At 46.2% G+C, this 13,716-nt stretch overlaps 1 protein-coding gene across 1 annotated transcript in view; it reads right to left on the bottom strand.

Annotated features, from left to right (window-relative positions):
- Positions 1-230: 230 nt before the first annotated feature.
- The window catches only part of LOC311040745 (zinc finger protein GLI2-like), a 115,313-nt gene continuing 101,827 nt past the window's right edge, over positions 231-13,716 (bottom strand). The window contains exons 11-14 of the mRNA XM_084051094.1: positions 12,883-13,047; positions 8,640-8,912; positions 4,064-4,421; positions 231-3,272 (exon numbers count right to left, since the gene is read on the bottom strand). Of these exons, the coding sequence (XP_083907220.1) occupies positions 1,072-3,272; positions 4,064-4,421; positions 8,640-8,912; positions 12,883-13,047 (2,997 nt within the window). The 3' untranslated portion in view covers positions 231-1,071. The remainder of the gene's footprint in view (positions 3,273-4,063; positions 4,422-8,639; positions 8,913-12,882; positions 13,048-13,716) is intronic.

The raw sequence follows: 13,716 nt of genomic DNA, 5'->3' as shown, positions 1-13,716 counted from the left end.
TGTAACAAATTTTGCTTTTGAACCTCTGCCACGCTCCATCAGTGCTGTGACTCACTATGCTAACACAATCTCAAACCACTCCGTACAAAAGACAAACACAAGCAGCATTTCTGTAAAACAACCATGTCAATATTGTATTTCATAAAAATGTACAAATAATATTTACACATTACCAGCACAACACACTGGCTTAGCATGTACAAAAGAAAGCTTGAGGGGGTTTGGGGGGGGGGGGGGGGGGGGGTTGGGTTGACCTTCCTTCTCACTGCCAGAGAACGACTTGTCTGTCATTGTGTGATGTCATAATTCCAGTCACAGCTCAAGCGTCTGACGCCTGACACGAAGATGTCACAATCGATCTTGGCAGAGGCACCCAACGCAACAAATAATGTCTCACTGAGGACCCTGTGAGCTAACTTGATATGATGATACAAGAATAAAAATAAGGGCTATCGTTGAATCACTCTCACTCTCCATTTTTGCTGTTTGCTGCTTTGCCGGGCAGAAAATGGACAGCCGTCAAACAAGCCGATATGGAAAACGTCGCGCTCAAGTACTTTGCTTAAGTGTACAGTGTAGAATCTCTAAACAACTAGGCGATGGTGATAGTACATTCCAAAATATGTAGGTATCAAATCGGGACCTGGTTGCACTTCCACATTTCGTCGTGTCATATGCTTGTCGTGCACACGTTTGGGCGGAGCCAGGCACTTAGTAAACTGATTTTTTTACTGCAGGTCTGTACAGTCCCATACAACAAAAACAATTGTGCTGTCGTTCATATTGTATCCACTACCTAAGGCAAAAAAATATGGCTTTTCAAAAGATAGAAAATTGCCATTTTAAATACTTAACAAATGAGACTGTACAGGAGTCATGTGAACATAGCGTGTGCTTCAGGTTTTTTGGCACACGGCCGTGTCTGGTTCGTCAAATTTATATTTTTGCAACTAATACATCTCCTTTTTGATGTCAAGTGTTTGTTGTCAGGCGTCAAATCCAATTGTCCGCAATTCGACGGCGATTTAACAAGCGTCCGTCTGTCAACACAGTCTGTGCCGCGGTGCGGCGCTACGACATCAAGTTGAGGAACTTGCTCTCTTCGGCCAGAGCGGTGAGCAGGGAGCTCATGTCCCCGATGGCCATGTTCCCGGTCCCGGCGGGAACCGAGGGTAGCGTGACCGAGTTCCTGGGCGTGGTGAGGCGAGAGGAGTTCTGGGACAAACTCTGGAGGAGGCCTGGACTCAAGGTTCCCGACATGAGGCTGGAGTGATCTCCATCGTCCAGCATGCAGTCAAAGTCTATCTGGGTCTGCTCCTGTGCCGCGGTACTTGCGGAGTCTACTGTGCTGCACGCGTCATCGGCGGGAGACGCCGCGTCCAGCATGGGTGGAACCTCGTGGTCTAGGTTTCCATTGGGTTCGAAGAGCTGAATCTGCCCTGTGTAGTACAAGGCGTTGTCGTCGGAGTTCACGTTGCAGTGTTGTTCCGTAAGCTCGTTGTTTGAGGTTTTCGGCAGAGCATTTGAGTTAGCGTAGCTCGGGGTCCCACCGGGCTGGATGAGTCCTGATCGCTGCATTGGGACTGGCCCCGAATGTTGTCTATTTAGTATCTTGGGTTCCGCTGGTGGCCTGGGTTGTAGAAGTCCTTGACTCCCATTTTGCATGGGATGTTGATACGCCATGCTACAGCTCTGCTGCTGCGAGGTCATGTATGATCCATCGCATTCCTCAAGTTTGACCTGAACGAGCTGACCCCCCAAACTGTTGTAATCCATTACATCCGTCTGCACGTTTTCCTGTTTGCAGATGGGGCTCAACATATTCATGTTAACTCCCGTAGTGTTATTGCAGGGCGAATGATGATTGGTGTTACCGTTAGCATCGTAAGGGCCGCTGCCTTGGTCGAACCTGTACTGGGATCTGATTGGTTCATTGAGGTTTGCGGTCTGCTGAAACCTCTGTTGTTGTGGCATGCAGGCTACTCTGGGATCAGCCGGACACTGCACTGAATTCGAAAAGTTCTGGACAATTTGTTGGTTGGAGTTTAGATTGCTGCTGTGTAACGACCCAAAGTTCTGGTTTTGCTGGAGGACAGCAAGGTTCCCTCTGACCTGCGGTTTGGACTGGTGGCTCTGGGCGGTCTTGACTGTACTCGGGGACACTTGGTTCCACTGGACGGACATGGGGGTCCTACCAGACCTGGGTGAAGACTGACACAGCTGTTGCTGGTTCTGATTCTGCTGCTGTCCTGGGACCAGAGCTTGGGTGGACGGTGAGTTCACGTTGGCATCCACGATGGCCATTCTCCTTGGATGGTAGAACTGCTGCTGTGGGTTCCCCTGCTGGACGCTTTGCGCTTGGTGATGATTCATGGACCGGCCTCCATTCTGAGTACTGAGGTACTGCACCACGTCATCAGGCAGCATCAGATCCTCCTCATCACCGGCCATGGTCTCCATGGCAATGTTCTCGGAGATACTGGGAGGCCGTGGGCCATAGGGGTAGCGGTGGAGGCTGCCGTCCGATCGCAGGCAGCCCTGCTGGGCCAAGACCCGTCGCTCTGCTGCCGAATGCGGCTGGAGATGTCCGCCGCTCATGCTGCCTAGCGTTCCCATGCTGTTGTAGCGCTGCATCTGCGGCTGTCCGAGGGGCTCCAGAACAGCCGGCCGTCTCACCGGGTCGCTGGCTCTTCGAGGGATGATAGATGGGACCTCGTGGGGCATCATGGTACGAGAGGCATAGTCACTGCACCGTCTGGAGGAGAAGTTGGAGGAACCGTTGAAGCCAGAAGACTCCTGGTGGTCTGCGTACATTGCCATGCGGGACTTCAGGCTCATCCGCTCCATGTTGGGCAGAGGCGTGGGTGGGGCGCCCCCTGTGGCCGCGGCGTACTTGGCCTTGAGACGGTAGTGCTGGGCTGGGGTCAGGCTGAGGATGCCACCTCCTCCTACTCCTCCTCCACCACCTCCTCCACAGTGGCTGGCCTCGCTGGAGCGGCGGGATAGGTCGGTGGAGATGGGGTCATAGGAGCCGGCCGAGCTGAGGTTGTTGAGACGGTTGGAGCCGAACTGGGAGGTCTGGCTGGAGCGTCGGCTGGAGTAGCAGGGGGATATGCCGGACGACCTGCGGCTGAGGGTGTAGACGGAGCTCATCGTGCTGGAGGTGCTGTCCCGTCGCTCTGTCAGCTGGCCCAGTAGAGTCATCTTGCTGGGGTTTAGGTCACGCAGGGACAGTGGACAACCACCCAGGTCTGGACCATCCAGGAGGGACCCTGAGAGACAACACAAGAATGAAATCACCACTTAAGATGGGGTTGTGCTGGTCGATGATTACAGCACTGACTTCCTGTGTCTCTACACTGTCTTCTGACTCTACACTCTACAGTGGCTATACTGTCTGATGTCTCTATACTGTCCAATGTCTGTTTACACTGTCCAACGTCTTTCTATAACTAGAGGTTTCAGATCTAGTGTTCGGTACTACATTCAGTGTACTAGATTACATTCACTACATTCACTACATTCAGGTGTGCCTACGTTACCCCCACCGATCTGACTCACGGTTTGTTTGGGTCTGATGACTCACAGTCAGCATGACACACGCCATATTTGGGTACAGTGGGAACTCTATATATGAATCATAGTGACGGGGCAGTGGTCAGCCAGCCGGCCCGCCCACCCATTAGCCGATTTTAATATAGGATGCTCAATGTCTCTCTGTAATGTCTCAGGAGACACAGAGAAAAACTATAGACTCTCTCTACATTGACTTCTATCTCTATACAGCTTTCCCTTCGTCTTTCTATATGCGTTGTCATTGACTAAAGCACAACAAAAGAACAACATGATTTTAGTGGGTAAAGTGTACTTTTCTTGAGAAAACCCAGAGGAACAAAATAAGAGCAAAAAAAAGTCAAGAACCGTTTGTGTAAATGATCAAAAGTATCACGCACACAAGAAAAGGCTGACGCTTGTTCTCTGCGGTGCTTCTTTGCTTGCCAGCAATAAATATACTCATAACCCAAAACCCTAAATATCCTCTTGATGACCAGTGTCCACTCACCGCTGGTTAGGATGGGCGGGAGCTTGGAGGTGCCGTGGGTCAGGGGCGGCGCTGGGTTGCCGGCCCACATGCACGAGTCCCTCACTGACTTCAGCTTCTCCTTCTTCAGCCGCTCCAGGCAGTGGCTGGTGCCCAGCTGCTTGCGGAGGTGGAGGCCCACCACCATCCCACCTCCTGGGGACCCCCCGGAGCCCCCCAGGGAGTCCACGGAGGGCAGGTCGTCCAGGGCGCTGAGGTCCCCCAGGCTCCCCCCGCTGTGGCCCGCTGTCTCTACTCCACTATCATGGTTGGTGGCGCTGCCAAGTGGCGATGGCTCGCTACTGCATGACGACTGGCCACCAGGGCTGGACTGATACATCTAGAGAGAGAGAGATGGAGAGAGGGAGGCAGAGAGATAGAGAGAGAGAGAGAGAGAGAGAGAGAGATGGAAGAAAGGAGGGAGGGATGGGGAGAGGGAGGGATAGAGGACAATAGAGAGGAGAGAAAGTATAAGTGAAAAGGGAGAAGAGGATAGGAGGTAAAGAATGGGGGATTGCGATGAAAGAGAGAGGAGGAAGAGAAAAGAGAACGGTGGAGAGAGGGGGAGAGAGAGAAGTAGAAGCATCATGAGTCTGTTTATACTCAGAAAGCAAAACATTTTCTCCAGCAGATCACAAGTGGACCAGTTTTTTTTTTTTATGATGGCACCGCGAACAGCCAATCACAGAGACCTTTATCCTCCCCCAGCTTAATTGTAAATAATGAGAGGTTGGCGATGGGGGCCGTAGATTACAGAGCATCTTAGCCTGTGTGTGAATTAGAGATGGGCAGGATGAAAGCCTGCTGGGAGTCCACAGCCACGCACTGTGTTAGTTCATCAACATTGGCTTCTGTGAAGTTTACCCCTGCTGTCAGAGGTTTGCTGTGGCTGTCTGCTGATGCAGGGAACGGAACACGTCATCTTTGACTCCGTCATGTCGACTCGTCTTTCATTGTTTTGGTTTCCGTTTAACGAAATTGTTTTATCAGATTTTTTTTTACTGTTTTGTGAAAAAGTATTCGGGTTATTGTGCTGGTCAAATAGGCACAAAATACTTGGAGGAAGGTCTATGCCGTTAGTCATCTATGGCGTCAGTGCTGTGACGTCAGTACTATGAGGTCAGGGCCATCTGCATATTTGGGCAAAGTAAATATTAAAGTTTAAAACATTTCAAAAAGCTTCCCATGCCCTTGCCTAATTAATAACACACCCCTATGGAAAGTTAAACTAAAACCCAACAGGTTTCCATTTGGATTGTCACATTTTAAGATATACATTTATGTTTTATCTCCAAAAAAAGAAAAGAAACATAACCTCACTTGAAACACAAGGTCTCTTGAAAATGACCTTCTGTCTTAACATTATCTCATTATCGTGTCTTGTCAACCGACAACCACACAACTGCCAAGTAAGGTGATCCGTCCCTTCTGAATAGGCCCCTCCCACACACACCCCCCTGGTTTCCCTGACGATGCTAATTTATTCAGCGCTAAAAAGCTGTCTTGATCACAGCGTGAGAGTTGGCAGCGGTTGCTCGTGGCGCCAAAAACAATCCCCCATGTTTGAATATTAATCCAGGGGAGGCTTTTATCACGGTCTGGCTCACAGACATGTGTGATAGGTCTGTGAACCCCAGAAGGATTGGTTTGCATTATCGGGGAAGCGAGAACAGATGTGCTCTTGTGCAAACAGGAAGCGTCGAGGTGTTATACAATAGCTTTACATGACAAAACATATCCAGGTGAATCCTCCATACGTGTTTAAGTATGACTGAACAATCTGTATAAAATGGACAACCAATATACAGAGGAAAGGCCGGTGAAGGACAGCTTAGCGATAAGGTTTAAATGGACAGCGTACATCATGCCGCCGCTGTCAGGCAGAAACCTTGGACCTTTTATGTTTTTTTCATAATGTTAATGCTATTTTATACTTTGACGTATGGCAGTGTCTTGCAAAAGTAGCGGAAATAGCCCATCTACAAGCTCGCTGTGAGCTTGTAGATAGGCTATTTTTGCTATTTTCGGAAATGATTGAAAAACATATTTTTTATTATTTATTTATTTACACAATTTATTAAAATTTTCGCCTATACTGACATGCCCAAAATAGGGACGCCAGGTTGAAAATGATTAAGTGTGTCTGTGGGTTTTATATATATTTAACCAATGAAAAGTATTGACAAGAGCTTGTCACTTAATAATGTTCTACAATGGATCCATTAGAACACAGGTTATTTGGTCTATCTTCTGAAAAGGACATACAAGGTTTCCATCTGACAGTGATGATGATCTACAGCGTGCGCTGTTTAACCAATCAGAGTGGGATAAACAAACCAAGTAAGCTTTGTTTGTACAAGGCCTTTCCACACATGCAGTTGATGAAGATGAAATGAAGACCAGTGTTAATTATGAAGAGCTGGATTACAAAATGCATCCCAAAGGCCACCCTCTCGTAAGCAAACTCATGCAGCAAATGTTTCAGAATATACAAACAGACAGACATTGGAAAATGGTAAATATAGGCTATTTTGAGTGACCGAAATTATTGTTGTTGAAGATGCGTTTTAAAATACACATGTTATGTTATATTTTTTGAACCATTGTAAGCACATTGTGTTTGTACAGTCTGGATAGGTTCTAAGTTGACTAATGACTTAATTCAGCATGCATTTTTTAGACGTGGTGATGTCACATCCTGGCCGGAGTTAAACTAATTTGACTCTGAGCTGGGTGCGACAATACACCTGTTGTGCATCGAGCTAATTGATGCACACAGGATAGATCAACCATCCCCTCGCACTACACACGTTCAGGGAAGAGCCCCTGTCCAGACAGCAAGTTACATTAGCTCTTCCCGGTACCATTTCTGTGCCTTTACTACCACAGGTTTATATCTCAGGCATGGCAAGCAGTTTCTGTAATTAGTAGAAAAGATAAGAGATCTCGATCTGGTCCAAAATCCTGCTGCCGTCTGTCCCTTGCCACACTGAGACTCAGAGAAAGCCTCCGTCATGACAGCACGATTCCATCTGTTCTGGCTTGTACCATCTTGCCCTCTATACAATAAATAATTTATGTTTGTACACCATCTACCTGACTGTGACCCTGAGTGTCAGAGGAACCCCCAGGAAAGCTACAGAGGTAGCGTGTAGCCAACAAACTACTACAGCACTTCAAAAACGTGTTTACTAGCCTTCCTATTCTAGGCATGCCGGTGAACATTGGGCGAAAACAAGTATAAGATATCTAAAATCTCACGTCGCATTGCGTCATGTTGTGAGCTTGAATATATGCTATTTTAGGGGAAGATACCGTATTTGGTGTAGAGGGGGAAGTATATATGGTTCAAATGGTTACTGCAGCCAGGTATATTATCTAATAGAGGGAGACAGATCTGTCAAGTGCTGGATGTGTCATTTTTGGAACAAAGCTCTTCACAGCTGATGAAAGAAGATGTAATGAACTAAAGTGAGGCTCACCTTAGCAAGGTCTGTCCTTAGGGAAGGTTTTAAAACAGGAAAGAAAGAGAGAAGATCAAGTAATGAGCAGCGAGAGGCTCCTAGCACAGAGGAAGGTGTTAGGGCTAGTTGGAATACAGAGGCAAGACAATGTTAGTAACAGGGAGAATCAAGGCGGTGTTATGGCACTTTCTCACTGCATAGTACGGGCTCAACTCGACATGCTTTACTTCGTTTTGCGTAGGACCCCCTCAAAGCATATGGTTGTCATCGCGACATCCAACCCTCTACATAGGAGAGTGCTAAACAAGGTTAAAGTTAAAGATGATGCTGCCGCTGTACATTAACGATCTCTATTTCACTAACAAAAGGAACTGTTTCTAATGACATTGAAGGTGAGAAACAGGCCATGCAGTTGATCAATATTGATATTTTCCCGTGGCTAGTTTAAAAGTTTGACAGTAATCGGGAGCTTCCATGTCACGTGTAGGGGAGTCCGTCATGACGAAATCATGCAGTCATGCCAGCATCATGTATTGTGATGCTGTGTGCGCATGACCTTTTGGTATCACCAGCGCTCGCTTCGAACTTTTGACAGTCGTGTCAAGTTGAGCTGGTTCCATGCAGGGGAAACCCAAAAATGTATTGTGTCGATCACATGCTTGGTTCCATGTGATCAAATAACACTGTCAATGGACAGTTTGTTCCTGGCTAGAACTTCTTTTTTCTAAGCCAAGAGAAAGGTGTTAAAATAAACAATGCTACTGTTAGTATGGAAGAGAACAAGTGTCCCACAATGACAACATTCATTAATCCCATTAACCAGTCCTACTACTGGATATGCATTGGTACTAAATATATCGTCTCTGTCGGGCAGAAACCTCTTATCTCCATATTCTAACTGTTTGTGTTTCTTTCATAAATGAATGCCCTACTTGATCGTCATATGAGGTTTCCACCCGACAGAAACGATATGTAAAGCGTATAGCCTTCAATCTGTTGAGGACTGATAAGTCTTTGAAGCGATGTCAATAAAGACCTAATTCCTAATTATTAGGTATTATAATTGCATGTTGAGACCGCCAAACTAATCTTACCACAGAGTGCTCCGTCTTGATGGACTTGACGTGCATGTAGTCCTCCACGCCTCTGGGGGAGCTGTGGTCTGACATTTTGTCGTCTCTGAGCCTGTCCTTGCCCCCCGTCTCGTTCTCGCCGTTCTCCCTGGGCGGCCTGGGAGGGGGCAGGTCGTTGCGCTGCTTCTTGGTGACGTGGGCCTCGGGTCCGTGCACCGTCTTCACGTGCTTCCTGAGAGAGCTGGGGTCCGTGTAGCGCTTGGTGCAGCCGGGGATCTTGCATACGTACGGTTTCTGTCGACGCAAATCAAAGAAACTTTATTAATCCTCTGTAGGGAAATGAGTTCTCAGCATTTTTTGACCTATCCTCACTATTGGGAGCAGCCACCTAGTGGTGCTCGGGGAGCACTTGGGGTTCAGTGTCTTGCTAAAGCAGTGGTTCTCAAACTTTTTCATGTGAAGGACCCCCAAAATGATATGCATTTGGTCGCGGACCCCCATCTCAAAATACTTTGTTCCAGCAGGGACCCCCAGAAGCAAAGATTTGAGTTACAAATATTCGCTTTAGAAAATACATATTCAAAGATTTGTGCAAATTTTCACGATTTCTCAAAAATAGCAGATCTACAAGCTCATAGCGCGGCACTCGGTGTCTGACACAAAATCTTTTCAGATGGGGGTCTGTGGTCAAATCCATATGAATTTGGGGGTCTTGACATGAAAACGATTGAGAACCACTGATTTAGACACACACATTGTGTGTGTGTAGATAAAACAGGAACAATGATGCATTCACCAGTCAACCATACAGTGTTCTATCACACACCATCAAATCCATTCCATCACCTTCATACCTTTCATGTTTCTGCAGGGCAACAATAAATACATTGGAGAAATCCAAAAGAATAAATGAATACATTACATAGCTTCCTGCTATGCATCTGTGAGTCTATAAGTATTTATACATATGCAAGATTCAAAGTTCATTTGTACAATTCTTTTTTCTTTTCTTCTTTCCTCTACTTAACCCATTAAGACCGGGAACACATCTGTGTGTAATATTCTGATTTCTTTGGCTCTTCAAAAATAGAAGATCTCCAAGCTCATAGCGCGGCACCGAGTGCCGCACTACGAGCTTGTAGATCTGCTATTTTTGAAAAATCGTGAAAATTCATGAAAATATTTTAATATTTATATTTTTTAAAGCAAACATTTGTAACTCAAATCTTTGCTTCTGGGGATTATACAAATGTCTTCTAAATCCTAACAGTGTTTTCAAAAAAACGTTGTTATGTTGTTATAATATCAGTGGTTCTCAAACTTTTTCATGTCAAGGACCTCCCAAAATGATATGTACCCCCCATCTCAAAATATTTAGTTCCAGGGACCCCCAGAAGCAAAGATTTGAGTAAAAAATGTATAAATTCAAAGATTTTCACACATTTTCACAATTTATTGCGCCGCGCTATACTGTAAGCTTGTAGATCTGCTATTTTTGAATAGCCCAAAGAAATCTTAAAATGCCACAGATGCGTTCCCGGTCTTAAAGGGTTAAACTCTATACCATCATTTCACTGTGAGGCCTCGCTATGGAAATACGTTACATCCTTTTCTGTGGCAAAACAAAACATCATTAACCATCGGCATTATTATTAAGCGAAGTGCGCGCGCGGTTCCGCCATTTAAATATATGGCAGTGAATTAGATTGTACCACTTCCTCCAACTTAGTCAGATTATGTGGTACTTGTTTTTGTGAAAACACAATTAGAGGCATACATAATTCATGTGCGCCCAGCCCAGACTGGAGCGTGTGCACATCGCCCAGCTAAAGCGTCCTGTGCGTGATTCATGACTGTTTGTGCTAGACCAAATGCAGGTGGAGTCTGCTCTCTCTGTGTGTGTGTGTGTGTGTGTGTGTGTGTGTGTGTGTGTGTGTGTGTGTGTGTGTGTGTGTGTGTGTGTGTGTGTGTGTGTGTGTGTGTGTGTGTGTGTGTGTGTGTGTGTGTGTGTGTGTGTGTGTGTGTGTGTGTGTGTGTGTGCGTGCGTGCGTGCGTGCGTGCGTGCGTGCGTGCGCGTGCGTGCGTGTGTGTGTGTGCGCTAAGCAGCCACTGTAGCGGCAGAGGTGTGAAGCAGGTCAGATTAAATAGATGGTCTTATTGTCTGTGTTCATTAAAGCCAGACAGTCCGGATCAACCGGATGTGTACAATATGTTTGTGCGAGTGTTTATGTGTCTGTCCATATGCACTGAATGTACATACAGTATTTAGTCATATAGGTGTCTACAGTGTGTGTGTGTGTGTGTGTGTGTGTGTGTGTGTGTGTGTGTGTGTGTGTGTGTGTGTGTGTGTATACACAAATACAATATTAGCCTGTCTTTTTGTGTTACAGTGTACATGTTGTATACAAATATACAGTACAGTATGTATATACAGTATATAATGTACGTGTGTGTATCTCACAGTGACACACACACACACACACACACACACACACACACACACACACACACACACACACACACACACACACACACACACACACACACACATATCAATAGCTGTATCGTCCTATGTCCTGTATTTCAGTTTGTGTGCGTGCGTGTGCCTGTGTGTGCGCATGCATGCGTACATGTATGCCCATTCTGCCAGTGTGTGTGTGTCCCTGCATGTGTGCATGTGTTTCTGCCTGTGTGTGTGTGTGTGTGCTGGTGAACTCCCACACCCCGTCCCTCTCTGATGGATGGTCAGGAGGACTAGTGTGAAACACTTCCAGGTTTCATTTTCTATTCAGGACCTGCAGGTGGTCCTACACGGCGGGGTGGGGGGGGGGGGGGGGGGCCTGATGCGCCCTAATGCATTGTGGGCTGCCGTGCTCATTAGTTCTGTGCCTCATTATTTACTCACAAATGTGAGCACGCAGAGGGACTGAGGGAAACGCACATGTGCATACCTGAACACACACACACACACACACACACACACACACACACACACACACACACACACACACACACACACACACACACACACACACACACACACACACACACACACACACACACACACATCTGTACAGTATGTTAGGGCTGGGTGATATGACTTCAAATCCATATCAAGACTATTTCAACTTTTTACTCGATTGCGATTACTGACGATTTTTTAACACAAGGCGTTGTGAGCTTGTAGATTACCAAAGAATCTTGCTTCTCGATTATCCTACATGAGCAAGATTAAGTCAGCTATATTTTCAGTTAATTGCCCAGCCCTACTGTATGTCCATATGTACAGTGTGTAGCCACTTACAGTATGTATTTGTCCACTCACACACACTCACAAATACACACTGATAGGCATACACAATAGCTACACGCACGCACGCACGCACGCACGCACACACACACACACACACACACACACACACACACACACACACACATATACACACACACACACGCTCCAGACACACATGACGACCCTCCACTTGACAACTAGCTGTTTTAAAGGAGTTGTTCATCCAAAACATTTTTTTGTTTTTTGTTGCATTCCTGAGCCAATAATTTGATGACCGGGTCACCGGTCAATAAGAGACTCAGCCTACCCTCCTCGCCTACCGGAGACTTCGCCGGTCATCAAATTATTGTCTCAGGAATGCTACAAAAAGTCTCCATGAATTCAAGGCTTCATGGGTTGTGTAGTTTGATAGAAAATGTGTAATTTATTTGGGGCGAACTACTCCTTTAACCACTCGAACCCCAGCGTTCATATTCTGGGGGGAACATTAGCCAAAAGTAGCAGATCTACAAGCTCACAACACGTCGCAACGCATTGTAAGCTTGTCAAACGGCAGTTTTTTGCCGAAGACATTTGGTGTAGGTTGTAAAAAAAGAGTACAGAGCCAACTCAGGTCCAGTTCACTGAGTCTAGAGGGTTTAATCCCACAAAGTACTACCGTTAGATTTCTGCAGAGAAAAACACTGAGGGAATGTGTAATGCAGCTCTATAAGACAGTCTGTCTGAAGTCTGCTGCAAGCGCACACACTGCTCTCTGTGTGTGTGTGTGTGTGTGTGTGTGTGTGTGTGTGTGTGTGTGTGTGTGTGTGTGTGTGTGTGTGTGTGTGCGTGCGTGCGTGCGTGCGTGCGTGCGTGCGTGCGTGCGTGCGTGCGTGCGTGCGTGCGTGCGTGCGTGCGTGCGTGCGTGCGTGCGTGCGTGCGTGCGTGCGTGCGTGCGTGCGTGTGTGCGTGTGTGTGTGTGTGTGTGTGTACCTCGTTGGAGTGCGTTCGGTTCTGGTGCTTGGCTCGGTCCGAGGCGTTGGAGAAAGCTTTGTTGCATCCCTCGTGTTCACAGACGTACGGCTTCTCTCCCGTGTGCGAGCGCAGATGAGTCTTCAGGTTCTCCAGGCGAGAGTAGGCCTTTGCACAACCTTCAAACTGTACGAGAATGAAATGTGCTTTAGTTTAACCCATTGAGACCGGGGAAAGAATCGGTGTCTTTTTAGATTTCTTTGGCTACTCAAAAATAGCAGATATACAAGCTCGTAGCGCGGCACTCGGTGCTGCGCTATGAGCTTGTCGATCTGCTATTTGTGAAAAGTCGTGAAAATGTGTGCACAGATTTTAGTATATATATTTTTTAAAGCGAACATTTGTAATTCAAATCTTTGCTTCTGGGGGTCCCTGGAACAAAATATTATGAGATGGGGGTCCGCCGCCAAATACATATTATGGGGGTCCTTGACATGAAAAAGTTTGAGAACCACTGACGTATTAACATACGTTTTTTTTTAAAACAGTTAGGATTTAGAAGACATTTTGTAACATTTTGATTGTAGAATCAAAATGTTAGAAAATAGCAGATGTGCAATCAAAAAATAAATATAGATCTGATCTGTTCACTTTACATTGGAAAATGCCTTTGAGAAACCCACACATTGTGGTAAAAAAAAAATACAGTATATAATAAATAAATAAAATGATTTGAGCTTATCTATCTGCACAGAGATAAAACACAGGGATTACATCATGCACTCACTAAACATGAAGTGAGAGGTATATAAAGTAAAAATATGAAACGCAACAAAATAACAGATGATGTGATGT

The sequence above is a fragment of the Gymnoscopelus microlampas genome (assembly GCF_963454915.1).
Source record: "Gymnoscopelus microlampas genome assembly, chromosome: 24".
Taxonomy (NCBI): domain Eukaryota; kingdom Metazoa; phylum Chordata; class Actinopteri; order Myctophiformes; family Myctophidae; genus Gymnoscopelus; species Gymnoscopelus microlampas.
This window is presented reverse-complemented; position numbering and strand designations above follow the sequence as displayed.